A 20,054-nucleotide genomic window follows, 5' to 3' on the forward strand; every position below is an offset into this window, starting at 1 on the left:
CAACATTGTGCTTCAGATCCTCTGCAAGTTACCAAAAATGAAGACACTTGACTCAAAAGGAAGATTCTGCTGAGTAAACCATTGTAAGGGAATCACTTCTCCCTTCACAATACAAATCTCTATGTGATTTTGAGTGTTGTCAGTGCTTCTTTTAGCCTCTGAAGGTACAAGTTTTTTGCTTGTCTGTGTTGCTGTCACCTTCTTCAGCAGAAGGTATGAAACAGTGAACTCAAAATGGTACAGAACAAAAGCAAAAAACATTCTTGAATACTGAAAGATGTATAAGATGATGTTCAGGCTCTAGGTCTGGCACATTAAAGATATTGTAGCAAAATCTATGCAACGTTGTTCTGGCAATTAGTATCACACTGATCATTTTATCAGTTAATGAATCGAGCACAAATGGTTTGATTTTATTAACTACTGGGAGTGATTCATTTTCACACAGCAAAAGCACTTCCCAAGAGCAAAACTATGGTTCTACGAAAACTGATCATTATGGGTCCTTTTCAATATTAATTTTTTAAGGTTTTCCAAATTAATGTGAATTTGAGAAACGCATACTCTGATTAAAACACAGGAGGAAATAGTTTTAAAAACTAAAAAATCCTCTCTTTTTACCTTCTATCTAAACATCTGACCCTTGAAAAGATCCTGTCGAGAAGTCAAAACACATTTGTTACCTTTCAAAACATTTTCTTTGGGTACCATGTTAACCATTAGATATGGATTTTCCCAATGTTTTTCCTAGCTTTAAAAAGAAGGAATAAAAGGACTTTCAGTCCTGAGCAGATATCAGTATGTACCAACACAGACATTTAAGCCACTGTGGTTTATTCTCTGGAAGCACTTCCAATTGTGTACATAGTTGAAAAATCTGGAATCCTTACCAGAAGTCTAGTTTATTTTCATGTTTCCAAGAGACATAAATCATTATAAAGGGGTTGGGAGGAGGAGAATCCAAGCCAAAAAATTCAAATAGAAATCAACATTCATTTAAAACGCAGGAAAATAAACACAGTGAAAATAAACACTCAAATATGAAGAAGTTCAATGAAAAAAGCTGGAAAGCTTTCCTAGATCACAGAATAGACCCCTAGACTAGCTCACCTCTAGGGCAATAAAGCAGTATATCATTAACAAGTATAAATTCAGACAGTGATACAGTGGTGAAAACTTGCAGAAAACTTGCAAGAAGATTTAAAGGAAATGCAGTGAAGAAAGTAGAGAGATGGAAGCTAACCACATTTAATGGGGAAAACATGCAGGATTCATGAGCACACTGGTATTTTCAGCCATGTTGTGCTCTGAGAATTATTATTATGTGTTGGCAAAACAAATTTTAATACTAATTTCAGGGTGTGGGAGCAGGAAAGGAAACAATATGCAGCTTTCCTACCCCTTTGCAAGGTTTCACTTTGTTAGTGTGCTACACAACCAATGTACTGTCTTTTAGCTCAAGTTGGACCTAAAGTTTTACTACTGTCAAATTCCTCCATCTTACCAGGGTATGAATGTAAGGTGACAGGACTGACACTGGATGTGATGAAGTGAAAGACTGTGCAGTAACAGCCCTAGCTTGGTGACTCTGTGGTGTATGTGATGGAAAGGAAAATAAATTCAGATTATCAAGACTTCTGCAAGCCACAGAAGTTCAACAAACTAGGAAACACAACTGAATGGAGCTGTCAAACTGCAGCACAACTGCCTGAGAAATTTAAAATATCCTCTTCATGAAATAAGGTTGGTTCAATATAGTTTTTTTTGCCTTTTAAAACTTGAAAAAAATAAAAATCTATGGGTACAATTCAAATGTGAAACTGCTGCCATTATTGCCAACATGTTTTGTTAGGGAAGCTACAAGCTTGTAGTGGTTTATCCCAGCATTTGATTCAAAGCATTTGTGGTGAGTGCAAGAAACCAGAATTAGTCTTAGGATGCACTATCAGTGAACATCAATGAAGCAAAAAATCTTATTTCAATTAGTACATCAGCACAGATGATATATATGTATACATGTGTAAAATATATCTATCTATATATACACATTTTTTTAAAAAACATACACACAATTTTATAAAACACTTAATTTATTAATATGGGATGAAAACTGATCCATATATAATGTGTCAAATACACACTTGTTACAAATTCAATCTTGATTCAAACCTACAGCCTTAAAATGTTCTAATCTTTTAACTGTTGTTCAGAAAATTTTTCACCACTGCCTTCTTAAGGGAAAAAGAAAACACAGACATCCATACAGAGGTGAAAAATAAAGTAGACATAAATGGGTTAAATTTCTTTCCCTCATTACCTGATCGTGGCTTCAGGCCAAAAGGGATTGTGGTGTTTGTAGTAGGAGACATTGTTGGACTTCTATCCTTATTCTGTGTAATTCAAGAACATAAAGCTAAGTAAGAGCAACATCAACAATAGCAAAATTGACTATATAAAATGACTATAAAAAGTTATCAATGCTGCAGGCTACAACTGTTTCACCATAGTCACAATATAGCTTCAAACCAATGATAATCTCCCTTTTTTACAGCACCCTATTTCTATGCTTAAAAAAATATGAGTTTCTGACCAAAGACTGCACAGTATTTCCCCCAGCTAGAAAAAAAGCTAAATTATTTCTCAGTTTTCTCCTGTGTAATCACTTGGTTCCATCAAAACTCACATTTCTGTGGCACAGTGCATCAAGAAAAATGAAGATATGGTTTTTTCCTTATCTAAGTTTGTTCCTTTCACAGAATTAATTACCATTCTGCATGGTATTTTCAATGCAACCCTGAATTTCTGCCTAAAAAGCAGGAAAAAGGAAGTTAAGCATAAACTTCCCCTGAGGATTGCCCTTGACCCAGAACCACACGAGCAGTTGCAGCAAGAAGAAGGGAGGAGCAGCATATGGGGGAAGGTGAGGCATAATTATTATCCCCAGTGGTAACATGGAAAGTTCTAGAACTAAACTCCATCATGGGAATCTTTTTATAATAATATTCCCCAGGGAGCCAGGGACTACAGGAGTCCCATCACCAAGAGTGGCAGAAGGTGGCTGCACGCTCAGGAATTCACAGATGCTCACAGACAGAGGGGTGCAGAGGAAGAATCCCCATTTCTGCACAGAAAATATGAAGAGAGGGAAAAAAAAAAAATCTCCCTAAGGAGCTCCCCAGAGTTTCCTCTTTTTGGCTGGCTGAGATTTGCACTGTGAAAGCAATAGGATCAATAAAATCAGACTCCTCTCTGAAAACTAATCAAGGACAACCCAACTGTGCAAAATTAAATTGCACAGAAATCAACAGAAGCTCTTGTGGAGCAAGGAAGAACAGAGGAAAAAAAGAAAATGTGGGAGAAGAAAATAAGAAAAAATTAAATGTTTTATACCAAACTACATAACTCAGAAACAAGGTTATCCAAAATATATTGTCACACCTCAGCAAATCCATAGGCCAAATAAACCACAGAATCATTACTGAGGAGCTCAGTCACATTTTCTGTGAGATTCAATTTTCTGTTTCATTTATTACATGAACATTCAGACAAAACAGAAGAGACAAACAAATGACATTAGCACCTTACCTCATTGTGAGACATTTGTCCACTTGTATTCCAAACAATTAGATCATTCTGGGTGTTTGGAAAGGAAAAAAAAAGACCCTTTCAGTAACTATTTTTTGTGATACACCACAGGATATTTTACACACAGTACTCAGATACACTTTTTTTTTTTACTGAAATAATTCATTTTCATGAACTCTAGATACTTTTATTGCTAGTTGAACAACATTTAAAGAAACCTTGTAGAAATTATTCACAGGTATTTCCCATTCATTTTTTAATTTTCAACCCTCAGTGATTACTGCATTTATAAAATTTTAATGTTTATTGGTTCAAAAGCAATATGCAAATTTTGTTTCACAGATTTTGTAATCAAACTCTCAGCAGGAGTTTAATATGCAAATACAGATTTTTAATATAGATTTGAAGAGGGAAGAACTCTGTGATTCATTTTCTAATTGCAATATAACATACCTTTTGTTACCAGCTCTGCTATAGTTAAATGGAAACATGTAAATCATGTTAATAAATATGAACTATAATCATTAATTCTGCATCAGTCATAACTCAGCCAGCAGAAACACAGCTGGTATAAGTAAAAACAAACTATAATTCAATTCAAAATCATTTCCATAGGGCCATTTTTTTTTTTCAATCAATCAAAAATGGAAAGAAATATAAAAGACAGCACTTGGAACACTACCTGTGTCTACGTTGGAGGTTTGATCTCTCTCACAGCATGCAGGCCACTAATCAGAATTATCAATTTATGCTAAATTGAGTTAATTTAGTAACACAAGTGCTTCCTGTAGGACACAGAATGTAGCACGAATGAAAACTGGCTCTCCCAAGGTGTGTTTCCACTTCATGGAACATGCCTAGTGCTTTCTCCTGCATAACACACTCCAGACCAGGCCCTCTGTGTGTGCTTAGAAAGATTTATTTCTGCTTTTTAAAAGGTTGAGTGTCCTTAGACACTGCATCAAAATACAAAGACCACACACATTTTGAGACTGAATTAGCCTGATCTGTTAATCTCAGCCATGGAGTAACAACTGCTCCAAATAAAGTGTGTTAACATACAAGATAACAAAGGAGATGAACTAAATTGTTTTGAATTGGAGATTTTAAGGAAAAAAAGATATAAAATTAAGACTAACAAAGTCACAAAGATATCATAGAAATATTTGATGTGAATAATGGTTATACATAGGGGTATTTGAAAAGCATCAAGATAAACCATATTCCACCTAGGTCTGGATAAGACCATATTAAGGTACTACCAACACAGACAGAACATTAGGTAATTGTGATCTCAGAATCTTCTTGCAAGACAGTCACAAAAATCCCAATGGGACTAAATCCACTATTATCTCCACACAGTAATTGATAGAACACAATGTTCTGTTCCAAATATTTCCATATTTATTGTATTTAGACCCCTCCATACCTGGTTTAATGACCATTTTTCACCCTGGTCACAAGTTCTCACTTCAGGCTTTGCTTTCTCCATAATCAAATCCCTCCTCCTCTGAAATTCTAGTTCCTCTTCAGCATCTTCTCTCTGTAAGATAATTAAAACTTTAGACTGTGTATCACTGGAAATAAAACTATAGCTTTTTTTTGCATAACATTGCCTCAGAGGTATTTCTTACAAACACTGGGTTGGAAAGCAAACAGAGAAGTGAGCAGATGCTATATACTTGCAGCTCCAGTGCTAACAGGTAGATAAACTAAATCTAAACCAAGTGCTTTGTAAAGAATACTGGTTTACCACTCACCATACAGATCAAATAATAAGCAGCAGATAGCACACAGTAAAACTCCAAATCCTGCTTTATCTGAATTTTATATATACTAGTGATAGTGCTCTGGCAAAGGATTAATTTTTAGTCTACAAAATACTCTGGAATTATCCTTTCTGAATATGTTGTTTTCCTACACCAGGACAGGGAGCTAAGGGGGTGGGATGGTAGAGGAGTGTGCACAGCAGAGCTAGGAACTGGAACACACAGAAGTTGCACATGGGGTGGGGTGGGATACTAAGATGAAAAAGTAACTGATAAACCCAGAAAAAAAAATATATATACACATATAAGAAAATTAAAACAATTATTAAGAATTAGTTTTGTCCTCCAGATTACTCCATGTTTCCCTTTGCTACCTGGTAGATGAATAATTGATGAATTTTTTGGGGCTCATTTCTTGTCTTCAACCCCCCAACAGTTTGTAATAACACACTCATGAACGTACCTGACCAAGGGAAGACATCTCCATCTGCATTTGACTGCTATGTATAAAGATAAACAAATGCAAATATGTAATTCATTGTGTAGAAACTTGAATATGATGAATCTAACAAAGGCAATTTTTTTTTTCTAAAAAGAGGTAGATAAACACACTTTACTGTAGACTCCTGAATTGCTAAAGCTGTTGCAGGTTCCATGGGATACAGATTCACACCACTGCTCTCTGAAATATCCATGCTTAATCTGCAAGGTTTGAAATAAAAACATTGCACTGGGGGTACAGCTTTGGTCACCATTCTGTTTTAGTATTTAATTCCAAACAAATGGGTACACCAAATACTTTCAGAGTCATGGTTTTAACCTGCTTAGTGTTCTCTCTTAACAGCATTTTGAAATGCCTCCTGGTGCTTCACTGTCACCTATTTGGTCAAAGCAACATGAATGCTTTCATTTGTAAAATGTCACCCTAAGCAGAGGCTTGTATCAAAACCAAAGGATCTGTTTACTATCAACAACCATGCCATTATCTAGAAGGTATCTGGGGTTTCTATATCCAACCTCTAGCACCCTGTAATCCAAAAAGAAGCCACAGCCCTGGTTAAATATTAAAATTGAATTTCCAGTGCATGAAAATAAAGCAGTGCAATGTTAAATTCACAGCAGACAATGATCTGAAAGAAAGCAGTGAGTATAGGAAAGGGAATAAAAATAGGAATCTGAAGCAAATGTGGAAATCCTGAAAAAGGCTGAGTCTGAAATCTTGTTCCTCTCCAGAACTGAAATGCTGCTTACATGCACACAGGGTGTGCAGATCACTAGGACAAGAGTAACTAGACAAGTGTTTGACAAGTTCAATAGTCATGTCTGCTGGTGGAAATAGCCCCAGTGCTCTACACTGAACTCTAGTCAGTATGTGTTAGGTGTGTCAGCATCACTACTATTTCAGCCCCTCCAGGGGTCTGTCTAACTCCTAAATGACCTTCAGTGTGAGAGGAGGGTAATTCTGGCTGGAATGAGTTATTTCAGCTAGGTTATCTTGAGTCAGTGTTCAAGTTATGCTGATGCACAAAGGAAAACTCTTTAGGGAAAGTTCTCTTTTTTTGACATGCTGTAGGTTTAGGCTAAAAGCACAAGAAAGCTTTTGTGTATCTTAAACTAAGGAGCAATGGAAACAATTCAATTCCTTTGTGCATCTGGACAAAGACACAAAAACTATTCAGCATGAAACCCAACATTTTCTCATGCTACTTTATACCATGCAAGTCTATAACAAACTGCCATATAATCCAGTAATTATAAAAGAAATGATGAGGCACCTATGGCCCAGAGGATTCAAAGTCTACAGCATCATTTGGCAAGTATTGGGCACCAAGGTGTATCTTGCTGGCTAAGACTGGATGTTAACACACAGGAGATGTACATTGAAAAGCCAATATAGTGCCCAGTAAGTTAAAAGTAAATACCCATATTTTAAGGTTAGAAAGTGTATCCACAAAATAAACAACCAAACAACCCACACCACAAAAAAAACCCCACCCTAATGCTATGGAAAAAAGCAGTAGAAAAATACAGACATGTATGGCATAATTAGCCATTTTTAAAAGCTTTTTCAAATTTACTACAGGGTTACTAATGAAAGTAATTCTGAACATGCACAGAGAAACAGGTTAATTTTCTGTATCTGACTGTCTTTTTTAATTTAATAAGAAAAAATAAATATGCAGGAAAAACTGAAGCAATATTTACAACATTCAAAATTTATAAGGCTAACAAATGGATTTTAATATTGCTTTTTTTTCCAAACCAGACTTTTCCCTTTTTCAAAATAAAGCCAGACAATTGTCTTTCTGGAAATACTAACAGGAGTGAATTTCTGTCCTAAAATGTACAAGGGTCTTCAAGGTGAACAAGTGGTATCAAACCAGGGGTTTAAACTAATGAACAGTGTAGCTTCAAGAACAAAAGGGAGGAAGGAGAAATAAGGCTAGAAGTGACAAAGAGGTTTCTAGTCTTCAGAGAAATGAAGCTATAAAGCAGCTCCCTTATAGAAGTCATGAAAAATGAGTGACTTGGTTTTGAAATGAACTTAATTTCTGAAGGTGATTACACAAAGCAAAGCACCAGCAAGCAGCTGGGCAGAACTACCCACACTACCCTAGTCACTCCTTTTCAGTAGGAGAAGCATTTATCCTCTTTTAAATACTTATTCATTTGTTTATTGAGTCATTTCACCCCACTTTAGCCACTTAAACCAGACACCTAAACTATAAAACCTTGTCTTCTGTAGTCAGGGGAAAGCTAAAGAACTTTCTTTTTAGCTCTCTCTTTTTCCTTTTGATTTTAGAGTGAGACTACAGAATCTCCACCACTAATTCAGGCACATCCTTTATGTGCTCCACTGAGCTGGGATGGATCTGGCCCAAAAGACCTTCTCCATTCCCACAAACACACCAAGTATGAGTAAGCAGAGGAGAGTTTTCAGTAGAAAATGGGACAATCCTAGCAAAAAATTCAGAAAAACCACACTAGTGGTCACAAGATGAATGGTTAAGGGGTGCCTCCACCTCTAAATTTAGGTTTCTTTTATTCATTAAATTAATTTATTGGGAATCTTGTTTAGATGCTCAGAGAGACAACCCAAGTTTCCTTCTTCTATATCTAAACACCCCCAGAACACCATCACTATGCTAACAAAGCACTTCATAACCTCAGAGAACTTGCAATTACCAATTAAAAAGTACTCTGAAGTCATTCACAAAAATCTTATATACATTATATTAACACATCAGCTATTGTAAGCATACCTGTTGGGATCCTGTAACAAATCTACTGCTTCTCTTAGTTGTTCTATCATTGCTATATCAATAGTTTGTTCTTCTGATAAATTTATTCTATAACAGAAAACAAAATGATTCAAAAAAAAGAGGTACAACAGCAATTATCTAGGGGATTCTCAATTTCAGTTTGTGAGTTTTAAGCTTCCAGCTGGCATGCAAACATTACAGAGGGGAAAAAACACCCTCTGTGCTCACTAGTATAGACTGAATTTATGGAAAAGGTTTCATCTGAAAAAATTCCTCACCACATTGCCCTTAAAGCTCCTCAACCTCATACATACCTATCAAATGTGATGAACTAAAGCTTTTAGCATTCAATTAAACAGATTGACTTCTACAACTGAACATTTGTTTAACAATATTTGACTCTTACTAACTGCACTCATCATAAGTATTGTTTTAACATAAGTACTAAATAAATGATTCTTTCACTGGACCAGCATGCTGCCTTTTGCTTTCCAACATTTGTAATTCTTTTGGGGGTTTAGAAATATACTCTCCTGTTCATTCTGCCAATAAGGCTCCTTCAGAAACTATTTATTCTTCCCTGACTCCTGTTTTGGTTTTTAAATCATACAGGACTCCACTGTTCTGATGAGTTCCTAGTTCACAGTGCACTCTCATGTTAAATCCCCTTTTCTTAGGCACTCGCCTCATCAACTGATGTCCCCTTTGCTTCAGGGTTCAAATTATGAAAAAAGAAGAAAAAAGAAGCTGAGGGATTTCATCCAATGAACTCTTTTACATGTATATTAAATTTAGAACTTACAAGTTTTGATAAAATCCCTTTTTACCAATGCCATTAACAGACTAAATATCAAAATACCTCATTAAAAAGCTTGCATTATACATCAGAAAAAAAATATTACAGCATTATTGGTGTATACAAATTAATTAGTTGAAGTGCAAGATCTATTCAGCAATAATTTGCAAAACATTGCACACACAGAGTGCAAGGTGGTATTTTTGTCAAGCCTCTGATCTACAGAACTCTTGACCAATAAGAAAATGCCAGTTCTGGTCAATGCAATCCAATGGTACAGCTAATTACTTATGGATACATAGTTAATACTTACATGTCTGTTTGCCATTGTGTGTCCTCTTCTATCCTCAGCAGCTCATCACACTCTGCTGCTCTGCTCTGTAAGCAGACAAAGTGATATTGAGAACTGAACTTTGCTGCTAAGCAGGCAGATAAATCTTGCTTTCAGACTCAGAGCTGACCTAATTAATGGCACAGCTCTGGGTGACCAGCTGAAGGAATCCAAAACTGCTCCTCTCCTTACTCTACCCCCTTTAAACACACTTGTTACAAGATCTTCTATTCACTGTTCAGATTTTATTGAGGTCAACAGCTCCTGCCCTCCTTTAATGGTAAAAAGCAAGTCAAGCAGCATGAGAATTCCTTATTCCATGTCCCAGATTTCATTTGTGCCTTCCTGGTGTATGCAATGTTTCAATTAAACACGACCCTACCTCTCTTATGTGCTCTCCCTGCCACAGCCAGATTTGTTTACAGAGGAAGGAAACTACAAATATTCACACACTAGCATTTATGTAATTAATCTAGAATTATTAACAGAATTCTTACTTCACCATTTTAACAGCCATGAATCATCTTTTAAAAAAAAAAACAAATCAGAACAAAAACTGTGTGCAAGAACCTGCATCAATCAGCCAGTTCCTGTGGATTCAATACAGGCATTAATGAGAGCTCCCACTGTCCCACCTATAACTATGAAGCTCATTAGATAACTTCACTCTCTCTTGCATGCTTTCTTTTGGTGCTTTGCAATTTTCTTTCCTCTTTCCCCTCAGACAGGCAGGAACTCTGGAGCAGTTCAGCTGCCAGTGAAGGCAGAAGTTCTCTGAATGGATGTGCATTTGTACTAGTAGAGAATGAACAGCAGAAAACAGAGAGGCTTATCCTCCTCTGTGTCATGTGTTTGGCACATCAGCTGCATCACCCTGTACCAATAAATGCCAACCAGCTCTGCCAGATGTGTCACTGAAGAGTGTACCAGCTTCTCCAATGTCTCCCAAAGATGGCCCATTTCCCAGTGCAAGCCCCCAGTAGAATGAATAAAGCCATTCTTTCTTCCTTTTCTTCTTTTTACAGGAATAAATCTGTGATTTTTCCACTAAAAAGGGCACGTATCATAAGAGGACAAAAATGCAGGACTTATTCTAGGAGGTGATCCTCAATCTCTGGGCCTATCTATATATATAAGATAAATAAAGCCATATAAATCAGGACTAACATTTGAAAAATTACAAAATCCTCCAAACCTAAGCTTCAATTTTGCACTGCAAGTTCTACTGATTTTTTGTACTGTTTCATTATCCAGAATTTCTATTTTAGTAGACCCCCCCTCTCCCAAAAGGCCTTCTAGTACAGGAGTAAATATAACCCAAAGAACACAACAGACTCAGAAATCTGCAAAAGCAGAAAAATGCCCTGAGTTCAAAATCCTCAGAATAAAATGGATGTACTACCTGGTCAAGTCACCAGCTGCTGATCTGAAATGCCACAATGTTAAGAACATATCAAAACTAAAAGCAATTAAATTTCTCTGGCAACATCCTTACACTGAAATTCAAGACACTAACCCATATTTTACTGAACTTTGCCTGCAACACATTATTTTAGATAATATTACTTATTATGATAGTCTTCAGATGGTACACTACAGAAAATCAAGATTATAATGTAAGAACAAGGAAAAGAAATATGAAGTATGCACATAATATAATGTACAGTCAGCTTCAGATGTGGGTAGCCCTTTGTCAGGCAGGATGAATGTATTCTACCCCACTTTACCTTCTTCATCCACCTCAAATGTCTTCACTTGCTAAAAATTTGTATGCAGGTAACCTACAATCATTTATTAACATTTTAACTATCTCAAAATACTGCTAATGGTAACGTTTTTAACCATCTAAAAAAAATCCCTCAATCTCTTTTAGTAAGATACCTGTAATGTCCTAAACATCCAACAACTATAAATAACTCTTCCTAACCTAACTCTCACAGATACTAGAAACAGAGTTAGGAGTAAATTTGCCCCCTAGAGTAATTTTATTCACTTTAAACCTACTTGCTTATTTTTGCATTCTGTCTTTTATGACAATTAACATCAATTGTGGTCTCTAATGTCTGCATTTTGTAATTACTACACATGAAAAGTAGTGAAGATATTTCCCCCCACTTAAAATTGTCATGAACTTGCCTTAATGTAGCTCATAAATTCAGTAGTAAGAGTATCTGGTTCATCAAACTGGTTTCCTGATTCTCTTGAGTTATCATTGACAATCAAGTGAGAAGATCCTGGATGGAATTCCACTAAAGAACAACAATAAAAAGATAGCAGAATCATTTCTTGTTACTTAACATAATCTAGGTTTCTTAAGTTATATAGCTCAAACTCAAAGCAGAGCATAAACTTCAAACCAGTATAATACTTTCAACAAGTATTTTACAAGTATTTACTTATAAATACTTTAACAAGTATTTATTTAACAAGAAACCCCACAACAACCATTCATAGAGTCTGTTTTGAACTAAAGTTTGTATGTCTTGCCAGGCTTGGCACAAAACCACAGCTGGACAGCTGCAGAGCATTTTAAGACATTCAGAAGTCTCAGCCAGTGCCTTGCAAACACTCAGACTCTCAGCAGAACTGAGTGATCCAGAGGCTATGCCAACTGCTTGTGATATTCACTGCTTCAGGGGTAGGAGGCAGTCAGAATTTTCCCCTCTGAAGTGGTCTGGATCCTATAACTTACCCCTTCCAGTTTGCTAAAACACACTGTAGGATGGAATGTTCTTACTGTATCACTCCATATTCTACTAAATTCTGATGAGTATCTCAACTGAAGTTCATTTAATCCAGTATGCAACACTGGAGAAAGGTTCATCTCCTATTTATGTGGTTTCTATAGGCAACCCCAACTCCATCCTGCCATTTAAACTGACTCACTTTTCTTCCCACAGTCAGAACCAGAATTTATCAACTCATGATGCAAGTGGAACAAGTTCATTGGAATTCCTAAGGAAAATGACTGTAAGGAGCCCACTTCAGTGTATTTTGAAGTGTTCCAAGTAGCTCACTTCTTTCCTTTTCACATGATTGCACATGCATGCTCAAAGTCTTTTGGGTAGGTAGGCATTTATTACAAAAAAATAAAGCCAAAGGCACATAGGGTACTGAAAACACCTGCTGCTCAACTGGAATATCAGCAAGAAAAATCAGCTTAATAAGAGATTTATCTAATGCAAAATGAAACACTGAAAAATCCCAGGAAAAACAGCAGCAAATAAAACAGATCACATTTAAAGATGAGGTTTCTAGGCTCCTGAAAGATTGATGCTTGCTGGGCTGTGATTTTTGTTGACTGAATTTATAGTCTTATACATGGAATTATCAACAGAAATTCCCTGCATTTAACTGCCACTGTGTTTACATTCCAACCTTTCCTTGAGTGAGCATGGTGACCTGAATCTTCCTTCAGAACCTGATCTTCTTCCATAATGTCTGACATTGGAACATTAAAGCTGATGGTATCTTCATCAGATGGCTAAGAAGAAATAAGAGAAACACTGGTTTCAGCTCAAACAAAAAGTGATAAAAAAGTACATATATAAAAATACATAAAAATAAAAAAGCACAGTATAAATTCATTCAAACAACCAAGGTTACAGTGAAGTTTTCTTCTCTTTCTTGGAGGCTCTCTCTCATGTGACATATGAGCACTAAATTTAGTTATTCTAGATCAAAGACTCATGTTTTGTTAATTTTGTAATTATCATTTGAAAATATTACACTAAAATAGTCTCATACACATTATTACAAATTCTGAGCACTAAAAAGGTGAATTTTTTTTTCCCAGCAGAGTAACACACAGCTTTCTGGAAAATGTTTTGGAGTGGTAGTGTTAAAAAAGCCTCAGGAGATTCAATTTGGAAACAGAAAATCATTTGTTTCACAGGCTGTGTCTCACTTTCAGGGCCTACAGAATTCTGCAACTGATTTTCCAGGTGTTTCCTGCCAGTACACTATGAAATAGAAACTATCCAAAGCAGCCTACTACAATACAAAAGTATTGCTCCTTCATAGGTGAAATACTATCTCTCACTTCATCCACAGTTTTATTTTTATTCAGCTAGTAACAGAAAAAATTAGACATAAGAATCAAAATAACTGAAATTATTCAACCACTCAATTCAGACGATGCATTTTGAAGAAAATCTTCACATACATTGTTGGTACTAACACATCCCTCTTCTGGGCAACAAAGCAGGGACACTACCTGGGTCTTAACAAGCACCCTCTTGTTCTAATGCATTTTAACTAAGGCAAAAAAACAAGGCCAAAGGGAGATGGGAAATGTTCCTAAACGCTGAGCTACGAGTGCACCTCCTTAAAGCACAATTTGCCTTCAAGGTGTCTGATCAATTTTACAGCAACACCACAAAGTATCTTTCACTTGAGATGCCCAAGATGACTACAGCTCTGAAGAACTGACTCTACCAACAAGCCAGACTGACACAGATAAATTGTGCATCTAACCAAGTAAGAAGAAAGAAAAAGCAATTCTTCCCCAGGAGAGTGGGGAGAGCCTGGGATGGGTTGCCCAGGGAGGGGGTTGAGGCCCCATCCCTGGGGGTCTTGAAGGCCAGGCTGGAGGAGGCTCTGGGCAGCCTGATCTAGTGGGAGGTGTCCCTGCTCATGGCAGGGGGGTTGGAACTGGGGGATCCTTGGGGTCCCTTCCAGCCCTGACAGATTCTGATCTGTTTTAGCAGAGGACTCAGGAGTGTTGGCTTGATGGTTGGACTTGGAGCTCTCTTCCTACCTAAAGGATTCTATGATTCTATGTACTCCCTCCTACATGTATGGACCCAAAGCTTATAGCAAACTTCCTAAAAAAATTTCATTAGCATTCAAAGAAGTGATTTAGGTTAATAGTTTTAAGCTATGCAAATGCAAAATGACACTGTGGCATTTTCTGAAGAGAGTTCCAACTCAACAGCCACTACCCTTCAGACTGAACTGTAGTTTGGTTCTATATGTCTGATGTATTTATAAAAACCCCTCCAAAATGTGTTTCAATGATCACTTTATGACTGATCATTTCATGTTCACCTAATATTTAGTGTGTGGATTTCTGATTCTAATTAACAACATATGTGCATCTGTCCTCCCAACATGCTAATATTTCATGGGCAATCCTCATGTGTAATCCAGGTATTTAAGGTCACACCAGAAGGAAAAGTGAGGGGTAAATTTATTACCAAATATATTTGGGATTACAGATTTCAGCATCTATTTTCTCCTTAACAAGAGAGCAGGAGTCAGGTGGGGAGGTAGTGAATAAATAGTTCTCATTTATAAAGCTTTTGTGCTAATAAAACTGTTTTGGTTCACTGTTGGTTGTCTTTAATTTTTGCAGCATTCCAATTGCTGCATTTTGTTTACAGGGAAGATGATCTGTTTTGTTAAAGTTTTATTTATAGCTAAGGAGGAAATTCTGGAATAACAGTTCCATTAGCACTCTAACTCAGCTTCAGGAAGTGTAAGAATGGCAAAAGTAAGCTTCTCTGAAGGGACTGCATGCTCTTACAACTAGAGGGAAACCATTATAAGTCTGGCTAGAAATCACAGGAACTCTGCTTCATTTCCATCTAGCAAGAAACTTGCCCAAAATACTATGAAAAAAAAAAAAACCACAACTCTGTAGGGATTTGCAAGTGGTTTTATATTTATAAGACCAATCAGTGTGTAAGTAGATTAATTTTCAATTTGCTCTTTAGTGACTACAAATTCAGTACCTAGGCTTGATTCTTTATACATTTGTTTCAAAAGCAACAAAATCTCCTTAAAGCAGGAGAGAAACACTATGGAACCAGTGTAAGATTATTTTAAGCAGCAAGGTCATTCTTTTACCATGACCTGAATATTTCCCATTAGGTCAGACGACGAATCCTATTATTTGCACGTTTCAGAATGATCATCACAGAGTTTACTTATTTAGCAAGAAATTGATTCCAAAGATGTGGTTATACAGTTTTGAGGGCTAAAAATTGTTACCCAACTGAAAATACAGTCAAAATATGGGTGCTGGAAGGGGAACTAGACACAAAATTCAGCCAACTCACCTCTGTTGCTGATAAACGTTTATCGCCGTTATCACTCCCAACGCCTGAATCAGAGTCCTTTTTACTGGGGTAGATGTCATCAATGCTAGAGGTCAATTAAAAGAAAAATATCAATAAGAAGCTATTACAGTGTTTAACATTAGAATTCAGTTTGGGTTGCACATAAATCAAAGCAAAATTTCAAGCAGTCTTGAGAGTGAAGTAGCCTAGTATGGTTAAAAACTACAACTCTGCAGTATGGGGATAGTAAAATAGATCAAAAATGGCTGATTAGCCTAAAGATTAACAAAACCAATATAAATAATCTGCTATAAAGCTTGGTTTGTCTATACAGTAGGTAAAAATGTTTAGTTACTAGCTAAGTAGGACAGAAGTCCAACTGAAGTCATCTAGCCATGGGATAAGCAACTAAACTAGTTGAACTCAAACTGGAGTCCACTGATTTAACTGCAACCATTGCTGCATTAAAACAAATTACCTGATATCTCCCTGAGGCTTTAAGTAGCTATTAACACAGAAACCTCCTTTTGCTGCTTTAAAATAGACTTGGAAATTTAGGTTTTTCAGAAAATTACCCCAATGGCAACTGCTCTCTCTTCTAGTTTCATTACCTACTGTGACCTCTACTCATTTTCAAGTACACTATTAGATGCAATAACTTTCATCTAACTTTTTTAAAAATATGTTTCATAATCCCCTCATTTGCAAAACTGAAAGTTACAATCCTGAATTCAGACTGACACAGCCATTTAAAAAAAATAACTTTATTGGACTTCACATGAATAACATATCTGATTAATCCCAATCTTAAATTATGTCCTATCAGTAAACAGGATTTTGTGTAGAAACTGCCTATGGAAATCATAAATAGGGTTATGTTCTTTCTTTAGAAGTGTAAAGTGATTCTCTAACACAAAAATTTGGTAATTATTATGTGATAAAGCATTAGGCTGTTAGTTCCCAACTGGTACCTACTGTGTGCTATCCCCTTACCCTGAAATGAATGCTCCTAGATGACCAAACTGTCACACAGAAAACCAGTAGGTGTTTCCCAAACTGAAAACTTGCTCTTCATCCTGGATTCTTCCCACCTTTGGTGTTTATCTGACAGAAATTCAAAGGTGTCTCCAAACACACATGGAGGAAAAAAATATGACTGCAACCTTATCTAGATGACTTGAGATTCCCCCAGGATGTTAGCAGCAACATTTCTATTTTTCTTTACATCAGCACTTTGTTACTATTGAGTATTTCTCCCCAAAAATAAGGCACTGCTCTCCTTTCTCCCATCAGTTATATTTCACTTCCCATAGTAGCAAAGAAAAATGCTAGATAAAAGCTGATTCCCAACTGGTATGGAGATCCTTTGCTGGATGGATAAGCCTCTGGATGAAAAAAAAAAGCTTAAACCAAATATGTGACAAATGTGTCAAACATGTAAGTCACAAAACAGCACAAGAAATTGAAACTTATTATTTAATGTGTTAACAGATTTACACAAAAGCTCCAACACCTCATCTGAATTATTTTCAGTATATTCCTGTAGGCTACTAGTTAAGAGGTTAGATTTAAATTTAGATTAACTTCTAAGCTCTTTCCTAATGTGTTGCTGACTTTAATCAGAACTGATTGTTAAAAATACCACGTTGTAAAGAGAAATTTCACTGGAATAAAATAAATCAGAAGAACTCTCTGTGCAGAAAAGAACACTCTAAATAACACCTAATCAAATGGAACTCTGGAAGCTAAAGATATAAATGTATTTATTACACTTTAAGTGTTACATGAAGAAAATAAGTGACATTTTTATACATACCTCTCTTCCACAGGCTGTGGCAAATGCTGTTGTTCTATGGCATTAAGATATAGTGAATCTGCTGTTTTAATCTGACAGGCCTGTACAGTCAGATATTTGAATATATGCACCTTACCCTTTGTACAAATCTGTTAGACAAGAAAGAAGTAATTAAGTTCATAGGTAAAATTAAAGAAATAATTTATTCCAAATGTCACTTAGCATAAAACTCCCTGAAAAACAGCTTGTACTGTCAGAATAGGTATCACAAAGGGAAATAGATTTTATTCCCTTTTTTTTATGATTACTAAGAACTACTTCAATTAACCAATCAGTTATTTGTGTGTACTAGTGTAAATAGCTTTAGCAAGAAAATAATACATTTTACTTTAAAAAATCCAAATGAGCCATTCACTCAAAAAGAATTAAAATATATAAAATATATAATTAGTTTCCAGAACTAGTGAATAATGACATTTAATTAATCAGCATGTCTTTTACACTCATGATCATCATCTATAAACTTACACTATAATTCAAAATAAATTTGACATGGATTGCATTCTAGACTATGTAATCATTGTATTTTATATCATAAATTATATTTTTAAGTTAATAGTAAATCACTGTAGAACAGAACTAGACTTTTATTAACAGGGAGAAAATTTGTCCAGAAAATTGTTCAGTTTTTCAAAATTATATACATATTCCTAAATTAGGTTTCATATGCAGGTAGGAATGACAAAAATAAAGAGGCAGTTAACAGAATGGAAACTTTCTAGACTCATGTTGGCTCAAACAGTGCACAGACACACACAGGGAATACAGGATGCTTTCTAGGTTTTAATTATATATCAACAACTAATGCCTGTGATGGCTGAAGTTCAGAAGCCTGCAGCTGCAGAAGGTAACATTTTATAAGCTATAACTTGTTATCCACCCAATATTAAGGCATAATTTCAATTTTAGATGTTACTTACCTGTGCTGGTGGAGACTGTAAAGGATTATTCTCAAGCAGCAGGACTTGTAACTGCACCATTTTTCTAAAACAAATTGGAATCACAAGCACTTTGTTGCAGGAAAAGTCAAATTTTACCAAGGGAAGCTGTACTAGTTCTAAAAGGGACAAAAAAGAGAGGTGGTGTCATATATGTATTTATTTTTGCCATAAAGCAATAAAATATTACTGAATAAACCTCCTTTTGCATTCAGGAAAAATATTCAGGCAGAACTAAGATCAACTTTTACTCCATTCCATACTGGGAAACGAAGAGAGTGTTGTAGTTATACAAGTGACAACAAATTTTAGAAATAAACACTTTGAAACATTTTTTTTTCCCCCCTGAACCTCAGCTGACACATTCACTTGTGCAACATAAAAGATGCCTGGAACCAGAACAATAATTAATTAAAAAACCCTCACAGATTGTTATTCAGCAAGTACCACTGAATGTTATATTCTGCAAATTCAACTGAAGAAATTTGAACACAAATTAATTCATACTTTTAAATCATATTTACTTATAGGATTAATACTTTGAAAATGCAAATTGAATAAGCTACCTTTAAAGAATTAGGATTTTTTTTTTTAATGACTTTTTCTTTTTACCTTGGGGTAAAACTTCGAGGTAATTTCTTCTGACATTGAGTTCTTTTAAAGATTTCAGCTGGCCTATCTGCTGTGGCAAAGCTGTGATCTCATTACAGCTGACATCCTACAGCAAAACAGCAGGAACAGAAATAATGAACTTTTTGGCTCCTAAATGTTAAATATTACAGATGTGAAATTGTAGCTGATTCATTTTATTAACCTCATAACATGCAACTATGTCTTGTCTTCAGAATTTGTCTTAAAGGTCTCTTCCAAACTAAAGGATTCTGTGATTCTATAATGCAAAACTAGATAGATGAGAAAATGTTTACACATCACTTAAAACTCAGAGCAAACTGTTACTTGGAGAACAAGTTTATTTAATCTCTATATAAACATTGAAAACCATTTCCTGAAGATGTTCTCCCTTTTTGTTCTTAACTTTTATTCATATGAAAAACTCATTACTATGAATATATAAACAAAACTGTTTGGATTAAATGTAAAACTGCAAGTGTGTGGAACTGAAGTTTAAAAAGCTTCTTGTTATTTTGGAGGGGATATTTAAGCAAAGATAAAAATAAACCTTTAAAAAAGAGAAAAGAGCAATAGCTCTCTGCCATGATGCTCAGGAAGGGCATATTTTTCATATCACATCATATGGTAGGTCATAATAAAATAAGTCTTGTTTATTATTATACAGTTATTCAACATATTACTGTAAAAGGTATTTCTTGACTGCCTAGACAGGTTCTTATTTTGATGACTAAATTTGACTGGTTTAATAATCTGGATTAAATTGGAACCCACCCTCATTTCAGCATTCCTAAAGGACTAACTGCTGCTGTAAAGCTGAGTTGA

General features: G+C 35.6%; 1 protein-coding gene across 1 annotated transcript; it reads right to left on the reverse strand.

Annotated features, from left to right (window-relative positions):
• Positions 1-2,317: 2,317 nt before the first annotated feature.
• On the reverse strand, positions 2,318-19,317 carry LOC103773437 (leucine-rich repeat and calponin homology domain-containing protein 1-like; the record flags this gene model as incomplete). The annotated part of the gene is made up of 11 exons (XM_008940806.1): positions 2,318-2,390; positions 3,586-3,633; positions 5,015-5,128; positions 5,818-5,854; positions 9,727-9,791; positions 11,881-11,993; positions 13,123-13,228; positions 15,807-15,891; positions 17,623-17,750; positions 18,582-18,718; positions 19,212-19,317. Coding segments are annotated over 11 exons (1,012 nt in total), but the record flags the coding sequence as incomplete, so codon positions are not given.
• Positions 19,318-20,054: the final 737 nt, after the last annotated feature.

Source organism: Merops nubicus, unplaced genomic scaffold (assembly GCF_000691845.1).
Source record: "Merops nubicus isolate BGI_N331 unplaced genomic scaffold, ASM69184v1 scaffold7355, whole genome shotgun sequence".
Lineage (NCBI taxonomy): Eukaryota > Metazoa > Chordata > Aves > Coraciiformes > Meropidae > Merops > Merops nubicus.